Source organism: Eschrichtius robustus, chromosome 5 (genome assembly GCF_028021215.1).
Source record: "Eschrichtius robustus isolate mEscRob2 chromosome 5, mEscRob2.pri, whole genome shotgun sequence".
NCBI classification, from domain to species: domain Eukaryota; kingdom Metazoa; phylum Chordata; class Mammalia; order Artiodactyla; family Eschrichtiidae; genus Eschrichtius; species Eschrichtius robustus.
In genome coordinates this window covers 63879159-63900377 of record NC_090828.1, presented here as the reverse complement: position 1 = coordinate 63900377, position 21219 = coordinate 63879159, and the positions used below count along the sequence as shown (strand labels likewise).

At 40.2% G+C, this 21219-nt stretch overlaps 1 protein-coding gene across 1 annotated transcript in view; it reads left to right on the top strand.

Moving 5' to 3' along the window:
* Window positions 1–21004, top strand: part of CERS6 (ceramide synthase 6) — a 315277-nt gene extending 294273 nt beyond the window's left edge. The window contains exons 9-10 of the mRNA XM_068544956.1: window positions 14944–15100; window positions 18591–21004. Coding sequence (XP_068401057.1) covers window positions 14944–15100; window positions 18591–18743 — 310 coding nt within the window. The 3' untranslated portion in view covers window positions 18744–21004. The remainder of the gene's footprint in view (window positions 1–14943; window positions 15101–18590) is intronic.
* Window positions 21005–21219: the final 215 nt, after the last annotated feature.

Sequence of the window (21219 nt, the reverse complement as noted above, 5' to 3'; positions counted from 1 at the left end):
GGTGTATGTTCAGATCCTGGGTCTGTCCCTCTGACTGTATGGCTCTGGGTGAATTACCTACTCGCTCTAAACTCTTCTGCAAAATTTGGGGATGAACACAATAGTATGTCCCTGGAGTTATGATGGTTAATAATAGGAGTGGCAGTAGTTGTGGCAGTGGTGTTACATTTAATAGGAATAGGCTTGAGGAAAATATAAATTTGGTTTTGGAGGTGCCTCATAAATATCCAAGAGGAGGTGCCACGCAGGCAAATGTGTGTGTGTGTGTGTGTGTGTGTGTGTGTGTGTGTGTGTGTGTCTAGGAGCATTTCAAAACAAAACAAAAGAAGATAGACTTGGCTGGAAAACCAACCTGAAGAAAAGAATCACAAGCATGATTTTGATCGTGTGCTCATTCGTTTCATGAGCTCAGAGGCTGGTAGTGAGATCAAAGTTCACAGAGAAATCAAGAAAATTGTTATTTCAGGACCACAGCTTCTAGCTTGGGCAGGCACACTTTAAAGCTGTGTCACTCTTCATATCCAAAGACCATAAATGTGACCGCTGCATTCAAGAGCAGCAGGGGTAGCATTCTAAGCATTGGTTCCTTGGTACAAGGGGCATGTAAATAACATAGAAGTCCCCGGGTTATACAGTCAGCATCTGAAAACTTCAATCTCAGTGTAGCATTTGTTTCAAAGGATGAGCACATTCTTGGCAGCTCCGAGGTTGTTGAGGACCCAGGCTTTAAGGGGAAAAGTCAGAGCTTTAAGGACAAAAAAATTGAGCTTCGACTTCACTGTCATTTGTCTTGCTCTGAGGAGAAAGAAACAAATCACAGTGGATAATGATAAAAATGCACATTAGCATTTTGTTGGTATTGCAATTTGCTTTGGTTCTGCATGTTACAGTGTTCGCTTGAAAAGACTTCCAAAGCCACTCTGTATTAGTCTCAGTGTGAGATATCATCTCCTTTATTGCCTAACATCCTAATAATTTTATTTTCGGGGGCCTAATGTTCTCATTTTTTTTTTTTCTGTTGCGTGTCTAATGCTGCTGCTAAAACGAACAGCTTGGCAGTAAACAAGCCCAAAACAATTATCATGGCACAATGCACTGAATAATTATGCCTATGGGTATAAATATCACAAAGCAAGTGTGAAAAGCAGCCCTGCTCTATCTGTACTTGTAAATCGGTGTATCCAGCAGGAATACTCTGGGGACTGCTGAAGTGAGGGCCACGCCTGCTGTCAGTTTTCTTGGAAAGGGAACTGATCAAGCATCCCCCATTCTCAGCACCTAATATTCTGTAGAGTGCCTTGGCAGATCCAAAGCAGGTCAAATGCACACAATCATTACACTCTAAGAGCTTACGCTTTAAAGCGAGAGGCAGTGAGATCATGGGAAAATATCTAAAATGAAACAGACACACATTAAAGGACAAGTCATAGGAGGAGGCCAGGCATAGAAAACTGCGAGTGCAAGCACCCTGGGGTGGGAACAGTGTTGGCCTATTTCTGAAACAGAAAAGCTTGATGAACAAGAGGGAGATGGTCAGAGTTGAGGTTGGAGAGGTAGGAGAGGTCCAGATTAGGAACTTTTATGGGCCTTGGGATGTGTTTGGGATTTTATTCTTATTGCAGTGGGCCATGTTTAGAAGGCTCAAAGCAGGAGAGTGATTCAAACAGTTATGATTATTCCTGAGACCTTTCGGCGTCACTGCTACAGAGCAGTAGGACGGCTCCCTGCTGCCCCTCGACACCCTTCTCCTTGGGATGGATGCTTATTTGGGACTTTGCTTGCCTTTCCAGGCAGACTGATTTTCCCTTGTCTCGATATCCTAGGTGAGGAAGGGATAGTTTGCCCCAGGGCCCCAGGGCCTCACACTACTTGGGGCCATTCCTAACCCTCCCAGTTAGAGAAGTAGGGTAATATTTGTATCCATATTTATATTTGCCATCCTGATGGAAGGGGCAACTTGAGGTCAGGTCGAAGAGACAGTGAGTTACTAGCTGGAGCCGTGTGAGAGTTGCTTTTCAAAAATGAACGTGAAAATCTTTTATACAGTCTCCTCTGGTGTTTTAAACATAAAAAGCCCAGTGATATATCTTAGGAAACTTGATGACATTGACTGAATCTAAAGGGGACTCTTCTTATCAAGTAAAAATCTATCATGAACACTGCTCTCTCTTCAGCACCATGGTTGTTCAGTGACCCAAGTCATCGTAACTGGGTGATGAATCACAAACACTCACCAAGGACACTCCGTGCTGGGTGCCTAATAGATCAATTAAGTGTGTGCTTAGGACACAAGCAAAGTGGGCCATAAGCATTTTTTAAAAATATTTTTACATTTCAACAAGAATTGACTTGATTCCCCATGCCAAAAGAGAAAAAGATTTTTAGGGATTTTCTTATTGTTTTGTGGTTTGGAATCATTTTTAATATCCATTATATGTGGACAGGGATAAGGGCGCCATCTTCTTTTCCAGCTTTGGGCTTCTTGATCTGGTTCTGTGGACACTCTCCCTCCTTTGCATCGGGCTTTACTTATTGTCTGAATGAGTTTACAAGCTCATGCTTCAGACCCTTTCTTTGAAGGACAATTTCTGCAAAATCCTGGGGGGGTTAAACATAAGCTTTGTGTAGCCCAAAGGAGTGTAAGCAAGGGGCTGGGAAGAGTGGGGTCCTCAACTATCTCTGAGTTGGGGCAGTTTGAAACCTCAGAGTTGGGGATTCTGATGTCAGGGTGTTATTGTTCTCATTAAAGTGGGCGAGGGGACAAAATTTTAAACATTTCATGCACAGCCTGGTAACTGTCATTCAGCCACACACAATCATAAATGACCTGCAATCATCACATCTACTGAGAGCACAAAAGGATCATCAAAAGTTATTCAGAATTGTTTGTAGATTTAAAGAAAAAAAAAAGTACAAAAGGGAAATAGAGAACAAAAGAGCCAGTTTCCAAACTTGTCTGCACATTGGAGTCATCTGGGGACCTTTTAAAGATTGCATCACCCAAGCTATGCCCCAGACCGTCTGAATTACAGTCTCTGGAGGCCGTCACAGGCATCAGTACTGTTAATGCTCCCCAGGGAATTCCAGTGAACAGCAGGCCTGAGAACTGCCGCCCTGCAGAGCAGCCTCATTGAAGCACGTGGCACAAGGTGGGACTCGGAGAGACCAGGTTTCTAAATTCTACAGATTAAGGGGAATTAGTTTTAAACTGGAAAACACCATTCCGATTAAAAACTGATTTTTGAACATTGTCAGTGGACATGTTATATATATATATATTTATACAGACTCCAGAAATCACATGCATATTTACTCGTTAACCTAAAATATTTGCCAGAAAATTGGTATTTGTGGAGCACCTGCTATATGCTTCACCCTAGACTCTTCACCCTCACAGTGGGGGTCCCAGGACAAGAATGCAAGTGGAAGGCCATGTCTTGCCATCATGTTCCAGGTGAGATCTGAGTCAAAGGAAGAGTTGGGCAGAATAATCGGGAAGGTCTGTCTGACCTCCTGGGATTTTTCTTCTTGGATTTGTTTCTTTAGTACCATCTGAGTGCCATGCGAAGGATACTCGCTCATAGAAATGTGAATCCTAAAACCAACAAGTGTGGCTCAGATTCGAGTTCCCCTCCATGTGTACACCTTGGGCATTCCTAAAGGTGTTCAGGCCCGACACCGAAAATTCAGCTTCACCTGTTCCCCCGCTGAGTGTGGAACACAAATAGGTATTTTTGAACTAACTTGAAAGCATTAAAGGTTTTTAGACCATCATCCTAGAAAAAAGTTCTTAAGTGTTTTCTCTAAGAATACTACATACATGTAGAAAATCTTTTATTTTAAATTCCTAGAATCAGAAGTAGCCAATGTGAACATTTTAGAATATTTTCTTTTAATCACAATTTAATCGCATTTTATATACGCATGTATTTACACATACATATGAAAACTGGAGATCATACTGCATGTGATTTTAATATGATTTTTTCACTTTTCATTAAATTGTGAGGATTCTCCCATGTTGTTAAATAGAAGAGATGATTTTAATGTATGAATAACACTCTACCATACAGATACACATTTTAACCATTTATTTGTTTCTTTTTTGCCATTAAAAACAGTATGTTTTTAAATTTGTTGACAATGTATTTATTTAAAGATAAAGATAGATAACTGGAAAAGTAAATTTATGAGGATAAACAATTTAAAAATATTTATATGTATGGCCAAATTTTCTATAAAGATTTCACCAATTTACACTCTGACCAGCCACTTACAAGAGCGTTGCTTTTATTTTATTTTTGGCAGCACAGTGGTTTATCTTCTTTTTTACATATATTTGATAGTTTAATTGTATAAGTTTCAGGTATACAGCATTATAGTTTAACATCTGTATACACTACAAAATGATCACCACCACAAGTCTAGTTATCCATCACCATATAGTTGACCCCCTTCATCCACTTCACCTACCCGCTTCCCCTCTGATAACCACTAATCTGTTCTCTGGATCAAGGAGTTTGTTTTTATTTTGTTTTGTCTGTTTGTTGTTTTTTTTTAGATTCCACATATGAATGAAATCATACAGCATTAGACTTTCTCTATCTGACTTATTTCACTTAACATCACACCTTCAAGGTCCATCCATGTTCTAATCAGTATAAAGTTTGAAGATTATTCTCAGTAGGAAACAGTGTATGAAGTTCGGGGTGTCTGAGTTCAAAGAAGTCAGAGGCAATTAACACAATCTTAAATACAGTAAGTTATAACAGTCTAATTTTCACAATCACAGAATTTCTAAGGAGTTATTTGCTTGCAAGAAATGTCAAATAATATGTGACTTGAATAATAAATGTTTACTCATTTAATAAAAAACAAATAAGTTTACTCTTCCAAAAAGAAAAAAAGGTCCATCCATGTTGTCCCAAATAGTAGGATTTCACTCTTTTTCATGGTTGAGGGATATTCCATTGTGTGTGTGTGTGTGTGTGTGTGTATACACACCACATCTTCTTTACCCATTCACTCTATTGATGGACACTTAGAGTGCTTCCATTTTGCATGTATCTTTTCAAAATAGTGTTTTCATGTTCTTCAGGTAAATACCCAGAAGTGGAATAGCTGGGTCATATGGTAGTTCTGTTCTTAATTTTTTGAGGAACCTCCATACTGTTTTCCATAGTGGCTGCACCAGTTTATAGTCCCATCAACAGTGTTCAAGGGTTTCCTTTCCTCCACATCCTCTCCAACACTTGTTACTCCTGTCTTTTTCCTGATAACCGTTCTGACAGGTGTGAGGTGATATCTCACTGTGGTTTTGATTTGCATTTCCCTGAGGATTAGTGATGATGAACATCTTTTCATGTGCCTGTTGGCCATCTGTATGTCTTCTTTGGAAAAATGTCTATTCAGATCCTCTCCCCATGTTTTAATTGAGTTGTTTTGTTGTTGTTGAGTTGTATGAGTTCTTTATATAGCTTGGCTATTAAGCCTTATCAAGTGTATGGTTTGCAAACATCTTCTCCCACTCAGTAGGTTGCCTTTTCGTTTTGATTTTATTGCATTCTTTGTTTTAAAGTCTGTTTGGTCTGATATGAGTATAGCTACTTGAGCTTTCTTTTCATTTCCATTTACATGGAATATCCTTTTTCGTCCCTTCACCTTCAGTCTCTGTGTGTACTTACTTCTGAAGTGAATCTCTTGTAGGCAACATATAGATGGGTCTTGTTCTTTTATCCATTCAGCCACTCTATGCCTTTTGATTTGATAGTTTAAACGTTTTCTCTTTTAATTTAATTTGTTAGTTTGAACATGTTCAAACCCACAGAGAATTTGAAAAAAATATATAATGAATACTCATATACTCCCACCTGCACTCATCAACTGTTACCCCTTGCAGTACCCATTGCATTTCTTTTACACACATGCATTTCTCTTACATTTGTCAAATCATCTGAAAGTGGGTTGCAGATGTCATGACACATCATCCCAAAAACTATGGCATACATATCTCTTGTTTTAATTTTGTATTCATTGGATTATAAGCACAGTGGAACATTTCATCCAAGTTTTCATAAGTCATTTGTATTTGTATTTCTTCTGTGAACTGTCTGTTCATATCCTTTGCCTACTTCTCCATTGATGATGTAGCACTTTCATCATCAACATCTATGATGCATATGAGTCAAAGCTGCATCAAATGCTACCCAAATACCGCTCAAACCTCCTAACAAGGTGCTAGGCCCAGTACACACGGATAGCCAATGGTGTGTAAGAAATTTCCCTTGTGATTTAAGCTATGGCCTTGGCTATTGCTATTTCTGTCAGTGAGAAGAGAAGTCTTATATTCATCTCATTGACTATAAACATTCTATTCATGGCCAGGGACTATGGAAAGAAGTAATTGAGGGTGAATGGATAAGCACAGTTAAGCACGCTATAACTAGTAAGAGCAGAGAGGGTGTCTCGTCCTGTCAGTTAAATTGTTTTTTTGCCGTTTAGATGAAGCCCCCTAGGACAGGGGTCCCCAAGCCCTGGTCCGAGGCCTGTTAGGAACCGGGCCGCACAGCAGGAGGTGAGCAGTGGGAGAGCGAGGGAAGCTTCATCTGCCACTCCCCAGCGCTCCCCAGCGCTCCCCATCACTCACACTACCCCCTGAACAAACCCTATCGCCCCCTCCAACCCCGTCCGTGGGAAAATTGTCTTCCACGAAACCAGTCCCTGGTGCCAAAAAGGTTGGGGACCGCTGCCCTAGAACACTGTATACTGTATTCGAAGATAAGTTTTACCAAATAAAACCACTGTCTCGAGGGCCACTATCTTGATATGTTTGCAGTTGGGATTTCTGCAAAAGAACTCTTTGCTATCCAGCTTCTGAGTCTGCACACCCTTGCTGAACGACTGTCCTGGGACCACCTGAGTCAGATGGGGTTGGTGGGGGAGGCCTCTGGGTTTGCTGCATTTCAGCCGTCCTTCTCTCCAAGGCAGGGTTTGTATTTCTTTCTTCCTCAGTAAATTGTTAGAATATGTACCTGCGCTGAGTTTGCCAGCAGATAAATCACACCCGGCAGATTCCCAGCCTGGCAGTGACAGGTAGAAGAAGCTTTTGAGTTTCAGGCCCTGAGCTTTGCACAGCCATTTCCCCCTCCTAAGTTCCAAGGCACAACTATTTGTCTTGTGGCTCTCTTTTTATTAGTGTAACATGTAATCCCAGAAATGGTGTGGTATTAAATGTCACGCAGAGTTTGTGCAAGGCCTGGTCCTGATTCAAGTTACAGACATGAGCAGTGCCTCAGGGAAGCAGGTCCCCTGTCTCCTCGTGCCCTCTGTCTGCCCGTTTCCCATCCGCCCATTCGCCTTCTCTCTCTTTCCTTTCCCCTTCCTCGTTTCCGTTTCTTCCTGCCCCCAAGACAAGATTTGCAGGTATTGCCCCCATAGTTTCCAGAAGCTCTCTCTTATATCTTGCAAAACACATTTCTTCCACAGAATCATGAAATAAGAAGGTAACAGAAGGAGAGTGCAGAGATCAGGCAGGTTTCACAGTTCTTAGGCCAGTTATTAAGCTCTAACAAAAATGGAATTCTGACAAAAACAGCTCCAAGCATGCCAACAAAGCCCCATTCCAGGGACAAAGGCGATCAAATGTGCTTATGATGTGTGTTCAAGTTGGCCTCTCTACCGTCTCAGAATCTCCACACCCATAACCACAAATGAACCTAGAGAGCTGCTTCCTTTGTTCAGAGGGAATAAAAGCATCTGTCTTTGGAGGCAGGGCTGTGAACAGACCTATCCCAGAGAGGCAGGGACCTTGCCGCCACTGGGACGCCCTGCTCTGCCCTGCGAGCAGCTCTCCTCCTCGGCCCTCCCAGGAGCCAGCCATCCCCTACTCACATAAAACATGCCAGCCTGAGGGGACAGAGGGCACCAGCTGGTGTGACCACAGACAGGTTCCGTCAGTCACTGCCTTCTTGTCTGGAGCAGGAAGCTGGGACTTTGAGGAGAACCGCTTATGGCCAAGCCAGGCCGCCCCTGTGCGGGGGCTCTGAGACTTAGTGAGCTGGCTTTTGGGAAATCCGTCCAGCTCTGTGAAAATCTGTTGCCCTCTTTGCCCTAGTTAAGACCGTTAGAGGCTTCTGTTAGCGCTTGGCTATCCATTATCATTCTCCTATGGTCTCCTCAAATTTTAACTTAAACTGATATTTATTTATGGGGTTATATACATGTTATACTAAAATATTCATTACAGAAATTTTATGGAATATGAAACACCGCAAAGAAGAAAAAAAAAATCCCAATCCCATAATTCTGAAATAACCACTGTTCATAATTTGATGTCTTTGTTTCTAACATTTTATATGCTTAAAATTACATCTTTTTCTTTACCAAAATGCGATCATTCTGCACATACTGTTTTATAGCTTTGTTTTTCTCATTTAACATTGTACTATAAGCATTTTTCCATTTCATTAAGTATTCTTCTATAACATAATTGTATTGGTTACAGGATATTCCATCTTCTGAGAAGGTCATTGTTTATTCATCAGTACCCTATTTGTAAACATCATCTAGGATGTTTCAAGTAGTATGCTACTATAAATAATATTTAAATGAACATCCTTATGGCTAAATCTTCCAAATCCCTGAAATTCTTCCTTAGGACAAAAGGTTGGAAATAGAATCATAGACTCAGTAGGTATGTACATTTTGATACATGTGGTAACATTACCCACTAAATACAATATGCCAATTTATATTCCATCCCCAGCTCCCCAACTAGATGATGAGTTCTTTGAGGCCCACGAATATGTGTCCCCAACAGTGGGGACAATGTTGGGCCTACAGTACAAACCTGTGGTTCAGTTTCTTCATCTGTGAAATAGACATAATAATACCTACTTTGAAAACAGAATTTATCACGTAGGGTTTATTTCATGAGGATTATGCGTTAGCACATTAAAGCCTGAGCCCAGTTCCTGACACATAAAGCTCAATAGTTATTAGCCTAGTGTAAGAATTCTACTATATGGGGATTCTTCTGTATGAGGTGTTGAAAGGATTAAGTAAAACAATGTATATAACGTGTTTGGGCCAGTGCTCAACACATACTAGTTACTCAATAAAGAGCAGTTATGGGGACTTCCCTGGCAGTTCAGTGGTTAAGACTTCGCCTTCCAATGCAGGGGGTACGGGTTTGATCCCCCGTCGGGGAGCTAAGATCCCACATGCCTTGCAGCCAAAAAACCAAAACATAAAAAACAAAAGCAATATTGTAACAAATTCAACGAAGACTTTAAAAATGGTCCACATCAAAAAAAGCTTTAAAAAAAGAGCAGTTATTGAGAACCAGACAAGTCTGTTTTAGGGGCACGTAGGCAACAAAGAGGAGGGTTGAAAGTAAGTATGTTGGAATCAGGATACAGCCCGAAGGACACGTTCTTCGCTAGGGAAACTCAGGTTGGGAGATGAGGAACATAGAAAGGCAGACCAGGCTGTGGAGGGGTTGGGAACTCAGGCAGACAGACAGCAAATGGGGCACCAAGAGGGCAGTGACTCATTTTGAGAAAAAAATCCACCCCAGCCAGGAAGTTACTAGTGACAAACTTCCTGTGATATAAGGGATCGATGTCTAAGTCTGGCCAGGCTGTGACCTAAAAGTAAAAATAAATGAATTGATCCCCATGTCTTACTCAGATAAGAATATGACAGAACTGATATGCCCATTGCTAGAGGAAAGACAGATGGTCCCTCTGGGTTCAAGTTCAGCTTCCTTTCAGGGATAGAGAAGCTACTTCTGTGTCTGCTACAGACTGCAAATCTATTATTCGAGATAATTAGGCATCCAGGCATTGTGATCAAGGTTTTCTGCTGTCTAGCAGCCTTGACTACCCAACAACGCTTGACCAAATTGTTCTTAAGTCTGGAGCTTTTATTACTTTAGAAAAACCAGGACAAAGAGAATTGCTTATAACAGTGAATTAATTACCTGACTTTTCTTTTTCAGGTGTTAAGTGTCCATGGTTTCTGTTGAGAGTACCTTTTAAATGCTTTTCTATTACCATCTACTTTAAAATGAGCAAAACATGCCAGTAGATTATGGATAAGCTTTAGGTAGAATCTACTTTTCATTTATGTTTTGTGTAGGTCAAATGAAAATAAATGCCAGAGAAGCACACACACATCCTGAAATATACTGCGGTCTGTCTGGGAAAGCAAAGTCAAGACCATTGAAAAGCTCTGAAGTAAAGAACACCTTAATTTTGACTGTAAAACAAGTTTTCCTTTTTAATCTACCCTCACTGGCATCATGCAGCAATCCTCAGCGTGAGGCCCTGAACCTGACTCTCCCTGAGAAGCAATCTTGGCTCTCTTTGGATATTTGACATGGATCTAATTATTGTGGTTTCTCTATAGATCACTCCAGAAACACACAACCAAGGCTCAGGCGGAGCTCCTTGGTGGGGGTAGAAGAGGAAGGGGCGCAGGCAAAGCTTATGATTACTTGCCGTGGCCTTATCGTAAACGTCCACCTGTAACTTCATTCACACAGTGAGAGCACCTAGGCCTCTGTCATCTGTAATAACTCAACCACCATTATGTGATCCTGCCTCTAAATCACTGGAATATTTTAAAAGTAAGATATATGGAGCGGAAAGTAAGGATATTTATCTAACTTTGCATACTAAAGATAAACTTTTGAGTTGGCAGTCACAATAAAAATGAAAAAAAAAAAAAAAAAAGCATTGGTTATAGCTTTTCTGAATGAGACACCAGTGGAGATCTTTTCACACTGTGCTCTATGGCAGTAGAAGACTTCTGGACTTCTGAGGTTTAAGGGGGCAAGCAGAAGTCACATTAAGCCTTAAATATAGTATTAAAATGAGACTACTCTGACTTTTCTTTGCTTAAGAAAAAGTGGCTAAACTTTTCTGCATGAATGTATACATTCCCCTCCTCCTATCCCCACATAGCCTATATATACATATTTCTGTGATAATCAAATTTAAGATGAAAAATCCATCAAGGGTAAGCCTGAGCAAAAGTAACTATAGGGCAAGTCAAATTAAATTCCTATGATTCATTAAACAGCCATTAAAATAACCCATCAGGGCTAAGCTATTGGGGTGGTAAGTGGTGCATCTTTACATCACCAGTGAATTGCTTGGAGCTTTGCCCTGCAGGCATCGTTTCTATTGGGAATCACGCAGGAAGAAGCAAAGATGGGAGCCTCTTCATTCCATTGTTGGGGAAGATTCTTAGGAAGGAAGGTGTAACCTGAAGATGGAGTGATTTCTGTGCTGGGACCCAGACTTTGGTAGAAGGTTCTGGGAGAATAGACCTACTTGAGCACTCTTTGTACATGCGTGATGCGCCATCTAGTGGTTAAGTGACCCTAACATTAATGAAAAGGAAAATGGTCTTTTCTGGCCCCTTATGCTTCCAAACTCTCCACCACTTGATTGGAGCAGCAGGAGGAGGTTTGATGCTGTAGGCTATTTGGGGGAAAGAAAAAAATCTATTTTCTTAGAAGCCATATATTGACCCCAAATTAGTGGGGAGGGGGGGTAGAAACACTGATATTATAGTAATTATGCAAGCCAGAGAGGTTGCCAATTGGCAGTGTTTGCCCCAGAGTACTTTTTTCCATTTTAGTTTATTGAGGTATAATGCACACAATGTCGTACACAAATCTTCATGATACATTTTTACATTTGTAAAATTTTGCATATGTATAATCTGCATAATCACCACCTGAATCAAGATAGAGAATGTTTCCAGCATGCCAGCAGCCTCCCTCCTGCCCTGTCCCCTCAGTCCTCCCTCAGAGATACCACTCTTCAGAGCCCTGTCACCATAGATTCGTAATGACGTCATTAAAGTATGTACTCCTAACCCTAACCTCTGGGAAAGGATAAAATCCTGTAATCACCATTTTAATAGTTTGCCCAAAATGGGACAGTTTTCTCATCAGAAACATTCTGTGGCTAACCAGAGGCGCCATTTCCTGGGTTTGCTGTTTTTCAGAATCCAAGTGGCATAATGTCTCTCTCCTCAATCTCAATTCCTCATATGTTTTCCTTACCAAGCTTCTCACTGAGAGGTATAGCTCTTTGGTGCACTGACTGTTTTTTCTCAATTGTCTCTGCAGGCAGCCAAGTCAATTTTCAAAGAAATCCCATTACTTTTGAGTGGCATTTCAGAGGTGCCACTGATTGTCATGGCAAAGCCTGTAAATTCTGATGCAGTGTTTCAGAAATTAATGTGAATATCATGTCACCAGCGACTGCATGACACTCTGTTCATAATAAGCCAAGCAAACTGTAATGGTGAGAAAGGTTCTCAAACTTATAATTCAGCAAAGGCTAATTTATAATGCGTAGCATCACGCAGTCATGGTTGCCATTTCTACAGGACCTCTTTCTGTTCAAATGAAACTAAGTTCCCTCTGAAGGTCAACATGTTTAATATGTCAAGAAGCAGAGCTGGTTCTGAAATAAAATTATTTTGATTATTCCCGAGTTATCTTGTGCATATCTATTTATTTGATTACTGAACAAACACACAGTCAATCAGCCATCAGGTCCAGCGAGCAAATTACTTCGCAGTGTTTTGCAAGGTGCTGGAGATAGAAAAGCATAAGGTATGTAAGGCCTCGCTCGCTGTCGTGGAGTTCATCTTTGTTTAGACCTGTTGTCCCGTGGCCTGCAAACTGTGTATAAAGACATGGCTGCCTCTTGGGATAACAAACAAGGCAGGAATATACACATTATCCTAACTTATTCCTTTTTATAAATAACTTGTATTTTGTCCTAATTATTTGTCATGGATTTGGAAAAGAGAAGAATATAAAGAAGAAAATACAAAATTCCCTAATCCACCAAAGAAAGAAAGTCTATAATGGCTTTAATTCCTTCCAATGAATTATAATTCTCTTACTTTTTCTGTGTGTATGTGCAAATATATATTTATTTTATGGAACTGAGATATTACGATTTTTCTCTATCATAAGAAACTCTTGAAACATGTTTAATATTGTGAGTGACTTTATAATTTCTGGAATATCTTCATAGTTTTTTAACCACTACCTGTTATTGGAGATTTTGATTGTTTGCTGTTTTTGAAATAGTTACAGAGATGTAATGCCTATTATTTGAAATGAACCCTGACTTTTTACCATACTTAACAGCCAGAACTACCAGAATAGGGTTAAATAATAATGGTGATGCTGGTTGTCCGTGGTTTGTTCCTAATTATAAAGTCAGTAACTCTGGTATTTGTTAAATATTATGACCACTGCTGAGTTGAGCTGGATAAAAATCATATTAAGTGCTTTAAGTTCCAAGTGTTAAGCATCAGCAGTGGAGAATTGAACATTGCCAAATGTCTTTCAGTGCAGTTGGAATAATTAGGTTTGTGCCAATTTGGCCTATGGATGTGTGATAATTATATTAATAGATTTCCTAATGTTGGTCCCCCTCCACCAGAATGAATACTACTATATCACAGAATAATATACTTTTAATGAATTGTCAAATTCAGCTCCATACTGTTGATTTTAGGATTTTAAATCCATGTGTATTGAGCATTGTTCTTGAGAGGTAACTAATACGGTAGGGTTAGAGACACACTCTGTTTGTCTCATTCTGGTCTATGAATGCAGGTTGCTGAAATTGGGCATGGGGAACCCGTTTATGTCTATTATTCATTCTCCTTTTTTTCTTTACCTCTTATCCCAACTCAAATAAATGTGTTTTTTTTTTCCTTTTGTGAATTCACTAAGTACTTTTCTTAACCTCTCTCAACGCATTCATCACACTCTTATATTAAAATTTTCTGTATATTTGCCTTCTGTTCTTGTATGAGTGGTCCGTGTCTTACATTCAAGAGTTTTTCCATCCCTCCCCCTTAGTCACTGAGTATTGTCCACCTAACCTCTCCTGAGGGTCCCGGCAAAGCACTGCAGGGACAGTTGGTGGAAATACACTTTGATGAGTTTTGTCAGTCCACTTAGATCTCCAAACCAGCCCATCACTGAGCTAAGGAGGAAAGCAAGGAAGTGAGAGTAATTCCAAAATTTTGTGGCTACCGTGCTTCTGTGTGGCAGCAGTATGAGTCCAGAAGGCATGAATCAACTTCCATAAGGCTTAGGAGCAGATACAGCAAGGATGAGAGCCAAGCACTGAAACCAGCCATCCTGTATCTGCCCCAGGTGGCTGCTGCATCCTGGTCCCGATGCTGGTTAACAGAGGGAACCAATTACTTCACATACTTCCACCTGCCTCGAGTACACACTCTTACAACTAAGTATATTCATTATATTCTAATAATTAAAAAAAAAAAATCCTTCCAACACTCATCTCAAGACATCACTTCAATATGATATCTTTCAGTTGCCAGTTCTTTCCCAGGGGAAGGCTTACAAAATTCAGGACCCAGTACAGGCTCCCCTACTAGACTATAAACCACTTGACGACAGGGTTTAGGTCTTAAGTATATTCTAACTCACTGTGCTAAGCATATAGTTTAAACTTAACTAGTGTTTCTGGAATTAATTACTCTTTTTTTTTCTTGCAATGTAATGTTATTAAATGGTATTCCTCACACTTATTTAAAGGCCAAAAGCAACTTCAAGGATGATACAGGCCTTTTAACCAGTAGTGAGAAATAGAATCAATTGAAAACGTAATGAAAATTAATGGAAGAAATGACAACAAAAGTGAATGGGAGCATAAGTACACTATTCAAGCTAGAATCCAAAGGAATGTTATGCCACCAGGGGAATCGTTCCGGTGATGACTCTTCTAAGTACCTTGTCAGCCTTCAGACCATCCTTGCAGGGAGTAGTCAGTGGATATCATTGACTTTGTGCTTCTTTGCAGTAAGTAGAGTTCCTTTGAAGGCAAAGTGAAAAGCTGTGTTCAATGATTACTTTCTCCTTTTCCTTAGGGTGTTAAATACCACACTATTTGAAAGTTGGGAGATTGTTGGACCTTACCCTTCCTGGTGGGTTTTTAACCTACTGCTGTTGGTAATACAAGGCTTGAACTGCTTCTGGTCTTACTTGATCGTAAAAATAGCTTGCAAAGCTATTTCAAAAGGCAAGGTAAGATAAAACTCACCCTTTCTAATATGTCCCAGAAAATTATGGTTTTGTGTTCTTCTAATCAACGAGAATGTTATTTATTATTTAGAATTTCATCAGAACTGTTTTTTCTCCTTCAAGGTTTAGCATAACCTCTTTGAAACACAATACAGACTTTCATTTTCTTCTGTTTAGTTGATTGTTTTACATGTAGCATCGCTTTGCTGAATGGTCTGCATTTATAATTTTAGATTCAGTGGAGGTGTATTATTTGTTGTGTTCCTACTCTCCCTTTCTCTGTCTCCCTTGGTCCTCCTCTGATTATACTTATACCAAACAGAAATTCAATAATTCTTTTATTTTAAGAGAAAGGGTTGCTTGATGCAGTATGACCATTTGTGACTTTGTCAGTAAAAATTTAGTTAAATCCCTTTGGTTAAAAATGGGCTCATGAAGCTGATTTGAATAAAGCTTGCCAGGCCTCAAGCCCTCTGTGTAGAGCAGTGACTTTTCTGGAACGTTCTCTGTGACATTTTCTTACTTTCGTTGTTCGTTCTCTTCCTTCTGCCAACCTGGAAGTCTGGGAAGTGGAACCCTTTACATGTAAGTTTCTCACGTCTCTCTCTCTCTCTCTCTCTCTATGCCAGTCCTGGGTCCCACGTTAGCCCATTGGCGGGGCACTCCGATGCTTTTGTTTCCATGCATATTGTTCTGTCTAATCTGTTGGCGCTGCCTGGAGGCTCTAACCGAGGTGTGGCTCCCACCAGCTGTGAGGGATGCTAGGGACAGCTCAGTTAGTGACCTTTTGTGTGAGCTTTCATTCTGCTAAATTTTGCATGATCCAACGGAGGAGATGGATTTCTTTCATTGGTGTTCAACATGTCCGCTAAAAAACAGAAATAGACCAAAGTGAAGTAGGAGAAACAGAACTAAGTTGAGGAGAGGATCAACGCGGTCCAGAAGGGAGGCCAGAGCATCGGCTCTTTGCCAGGGCTGCCCTGGGCAGCGGGGCAGCACGTGACCGCTTTGTGAGCCCCTTCCGCCGGGGCTCGGGACATCTAGTCACGTACTATGAAGCCAATTCTCGGCATCAGCTCCTATGTAAATACAAAATATTTTGAGCAATGAATTGTTTAAAAGCAAAAGTTCGTTTTTTCTCTGTGACCTCGTACTCTTTAAAATGAGCATGTATTTCTATTTTAAAAAACGCTCCTGTCCTCATTTGGATACAAATTAAATCAATGTGCACAATACTGTCAATATGATAATGGTAACTGAAGATGCAAGGAGGCTGTAGATTAGATGATTTGTGTCCTTATTGCATTGCTATTTCCACCAGATACACTGTCTTCTCTCTAGTTTACTCCTTCAACTTTATTAGGAGACAGTCAATTTTATTCCAGATCTCAGGCTTCAAAATACCTTAACTGCCTTTGCTGTTCACCTAGGACAGTAAGATTCATCTTTGGCCATGAGTTATGGACTCTATTTTCCTGTGGGTTATTTTGGGATATTCTAAATCGTTCCTTTCTTTGGAGGTAACATAAGTATAGATTTTTTTTCCAAATGCAATTAAAAATAATCTTACTAAGCATGCAAATGTAAATTAATCGCTCTCTGAAACTGGAGTTTTCTTTCCTATTAGCAGCTTAATTTATGACTAATGGATTTCTAAACGTAGTAGAGCTTTCATTCTAATGCTGTCTTTGTGACCCATTTTTTTTGAAGTTAAAGTATCCTTATAATCTAGTCATTTTGGTGTTTCAGTATCTAAATCTTCTTGGAGATGGTCCTTGTGAGTCTCATCTCATCTCAAGGGCCATCGGAGTGAGGTCCATTTTTATGTATTTACTCAGTCATCTCTGCTTAGGCTGGAGCAGCAGTGCTCAGCTCAGGACTTTCTCCTGTCCCCTCCCCACCCCACCTGACGGAGGTGACGTTCTCCTGCAGTGATGGTGGCTTCTCAAATTGGGAGGGCAGTGGATTCCAGGGTTCTCCGGTTGGGGGGCAGCGGTGACAGAGAGGATGAGATGTGGAACCCAGTTCATTCTGAAAAGCCTCCCAGGAGATTCTGCCAACTTCCCAACCCACCTCTTAGAGAATCATAAGGAACTAGACTGGGAAACTTTCTATGAAGCCAAGCAAGCCACCAGGTCCCTATTGCTACCCCCCTTCCCCACCCCCACCCCCACCCCCGCTTAGACAATAAGTAAACAGCATGCAGTTACTCAAAGGTCTTAAGGCCTGTGGGGTAAAAATGTTTACCATGATGTAGACATAGAGTAGGAGGTTCAAACTCTTTCCATTTTAAAAGCAGTAGAGTATTTCTGTAATTTCTTCCTACATTACCTCCTTGTGAGATAGTGTGATTTTTTTTCATCCTTTATGGTAACATATAGATTTATATCCTGGTGCCTTACTCATGACTTGTAGAGTCTGAATGGAGGAGGGAAGAACCCTGAAATGATGGGAGCCAATTCATGATAATCGAGCCAGTAGATTTTTCTTGGGAAATATTTTCAACTAGACCTCACCCAGCAAGTGCCCCAAATGCCTCCTGCTGCCATTAGTTGTTATGTGGTATACAAAACAACATTTCTACTTAATTCTAGCAGACAAAAAAGAAAAATTAAATCATCAAAGAATGCATTAAAAAGCCAAATAAGAATGATGTTTTAGTGAACAGAGCTAGTGAATATCTCCATTAGTGTAGTTAATTAAGAGCTGACTTTAGGGACGTCCCTGGTGGCTCTGTGGTTAAGAATCCGTCTGCCAGTGCAGGGGACACGGGTTCAAGCCCTGGTCCAGGAAGATCCCACATGCCACAGAGCAACTAAGCCCGTGCACCACAACGACTGAGCCCGCACTCTGGAGCCCGTGAGCCACAATTACTGAAGCCCACGTGCCACAACTACTGAAGCCCACGCGCCTAGAGCCCGTGCTCCGCAACAAGAGAGGCCACCACAATGAGAAGCCCGCACACCGCAACGAAGAGTAGCCCCCGCTCACCACAACTAGAGAAAGCCTGCACGCAGCAACGAAAACCCAAAGCAGCCAAATAAATAAATAAATTTATTAAAAAGAGAAAAAAGAAAAAGAGCTGACTTTAAATGATTCTCAAAGAGAATGTGATCATCAGAGAATAAATGGACCCATTTGTACCAAATTCCTATAGTGCCCTTCCAGTAGTACCATATGCCACTTTGCCAGTAAGGGTGGGGTTCATGGTCTAGTACATTCTCAATATCCAAAGGTACCTTAAGGAAGTCAACAAAGCTAGCCCCCTGTGATGCCTAAATCCACCTACATTCCTTGATAACTGACTTAGTCGCCCAAATGTCTATCTCCAAAGAAGGGGAACTTATTACTATGGCAATGTTCCTATCCTCTTTGATTTTTTAAATATTTAGATCTGTTTTTCTTCATGTATAATTGTGCATATACTTCTGAGCATGCCATACCTTAACGGTTCCTTCGGAGCTGGCTGCACTCACCTTCTCGTATTCCACAGGTGTCCAAGGATGATCGAAGCGATATTGAGTCTAGCTCAGATGAGGAGGACTCGGAACCTCCAGGGAATAACCCCCATGCTGCGACCACCACCAATGGGACCAGTGGTACCAACGGGTATCTCCTCACTGGCCCTTGCTCCATGGATGATTAATTACTCAAAACTACAAGTCCCAAATAAAGTGAACTGTTTGTTCCTGGAAGTATTTAATAAGTTGCAAATGCAGTTCCTTTCATAATCTCTCAGCACCAGAAACAAAAATTAGGATTATCAAAAGCATTTTGAATAGTGCACTGCCATATGTCCTGTCTGTGAATGAGGAAGAATTACCATTCTGTATATGTAGGCATGCTTTATGTAATTGGCACAAGGGAACAGTATTTGCATTTGTACTGTCTTAGAATATTATTTATTTTTTTGTATTTGTTTGTGAATCTGTGGACAAAAGAGGGTTTCCTCACTCCTTTTACTCTCTGGGTTCATGACAGTGAGGGAGACGCTCGATCTGCTTCTACCCCTTTCTATTCCCCTAAGCCAGTCCGCTAGGAGCATTAGCTTAATTGGTCACTTAGAGCAAGCAAATCCCAGTGCAGGATTCTCGTACAGCTCCAAATAGGTTTGCTTTCTTTGTGTTACAGTGCCTGTTTCGAAATGGCCTGTACAGTCTCAGTGAGCTTTCTCCCAGTGTAAAGTTGAAACAGGATGAGCTCAGTTTTGTAATTGTCACTCTTCGTGGTCAATTAGCTGTTCCAATTAAAGACTGTGGTTATTGGAGGACTTAAAAAATTTGTTGTATATTAAATTGCTTTGGATTAGATGTCATTTCTTATTCACACAGCCAAGATTTCTTCAGTGAGAATGGCAGCTAGCTGGGGATTAACTTTGGAGGTTACAGAGATTTTTTTATTCTCTATTACGGGGTCAGTGCTCTGGCTCTGAAGGAAGACTTAAGGTCATGGTTACAAACAAAGAAGTCACTCTTCCTACTGGGAATTTGTCCCATGATCTGAGAATAATACAAAGAGAGCAGCAGATTTCAACCAGGTTTTACCACTACCCCTGTAATTAGCGCCGTCTTTTGCCATGTCATGAAAAAAAGAAGCTTAGTATATTTTGGGAGAGAAAAAGGAGACTTCCAAGAGTTGGCAAAAGTCACCTCTAATGCAAAGCACTTTACCGCAACCAGCTTTCAAGAAAGCGCCCTATCTAGTATTTGATCTTGATGTTTTTATTTTTCTGAGCAAAATAAAGCCAATGGGAGAAAGACCATTTTACCCTTTGTCTTTTCTCCTTAAACATAACCCATAACATAACAGAATTTCCTGTTACTAGAAACTGAGCAGTGTTACACTCTAAGTCCTTTTGTTTGCTTCTTTGAAGAACTTGCTCAGTTTCCAGGAATTTTTGTTCAAAGGGAGCTATTTCCAGAAAAAAAAAATAAAAATTCTACTCAGCAATGAGAAAGATTACTGAAAAAATAAGTTTCCATAGTCTCCTACAGGGCAGTGTTATTTATGTATAGATAAGAAAACCATACACATAAACCAAAGATTTTATCTCTTTTCTTGAAACCAGCTTTTTAGTAAGAGGGAATAAAAAGGTATTATAAATACTTATTTCATAAATCAGTAAGACCATCTTCTAAAAAAAGAGTCCCAAACCACAATGCAGTGATATCAATGTGCAAGTCAGGGCTAGTGAAGGGAACAGCAAAATACTAGGAAGTGCATGTCCTGCTCAAAACCATTCATATTCAATTCAATTTTTTAAAAAAATTGAAATAAAGCTTTGTGCCCACAGTGTGCAACATGAGTGTTAATACTTCCAAACAAAAACCTCACGCTGTAATGTTAACTCTTTTCCCACCTGCTTATAAAATAGTGTGTTTTTGGTATGGTCCATAGTAATGATTGACGAGCCTTGGAAATATGTCTGCTTGTTTATTGAGGAAACAGTATAACTAACTCTTCTTGTAAAGCCTTATTATTTTATTTCACAGAACAGGGATATGTCTAGGAGTGTAATTTGTGGATGGTCGTGTTTGTAAGACCGATCATTAAATACCAAATATACTTGTTAAGTCATCTGAACATCTGCTAAAATGCAGATATATAAAAAGTAAACAGCAAGCACGTTATAGCTGAAAAGTTTTGAGACGGTGAAAGTTTCTTATCAACTAAAATATGGAACAGAAGAATGACTCGTGCCTTGCTTTAGTGTCTAGAGCAAGTCCCCTGATGGGTGAAATAAACCAGAGAACCACAGTGTGTTCAACTTTGAATCATCTGACACTTTTAGCACAGAAAAATAATTTCAAAAGATCAGCTTGTAAATTAAAGGTTTAGAAGATTTGCATGAAATGAAGAAAATTAAGTCTGTCCTTAGCAAAGACATCTGAACAATCTTTTGTTTTTCCCAAAAGTCACTTAGAAGGATTGAGAATTCTCAGAGCCTCTCTGACCAATGGCAGTAACTTAACGCAGTCCTCTATGTATCTGTGGATTTTTATTTCATTTTACATTTTAAGGCAAAGAGTTCTTTTTGACTAATCAGAATGGTGTTTGTAGGTCTTTTGAGATGAAGAATAATATATCTCGTCTACTGCTCTCCCATGGTGGCCTGATAAGGC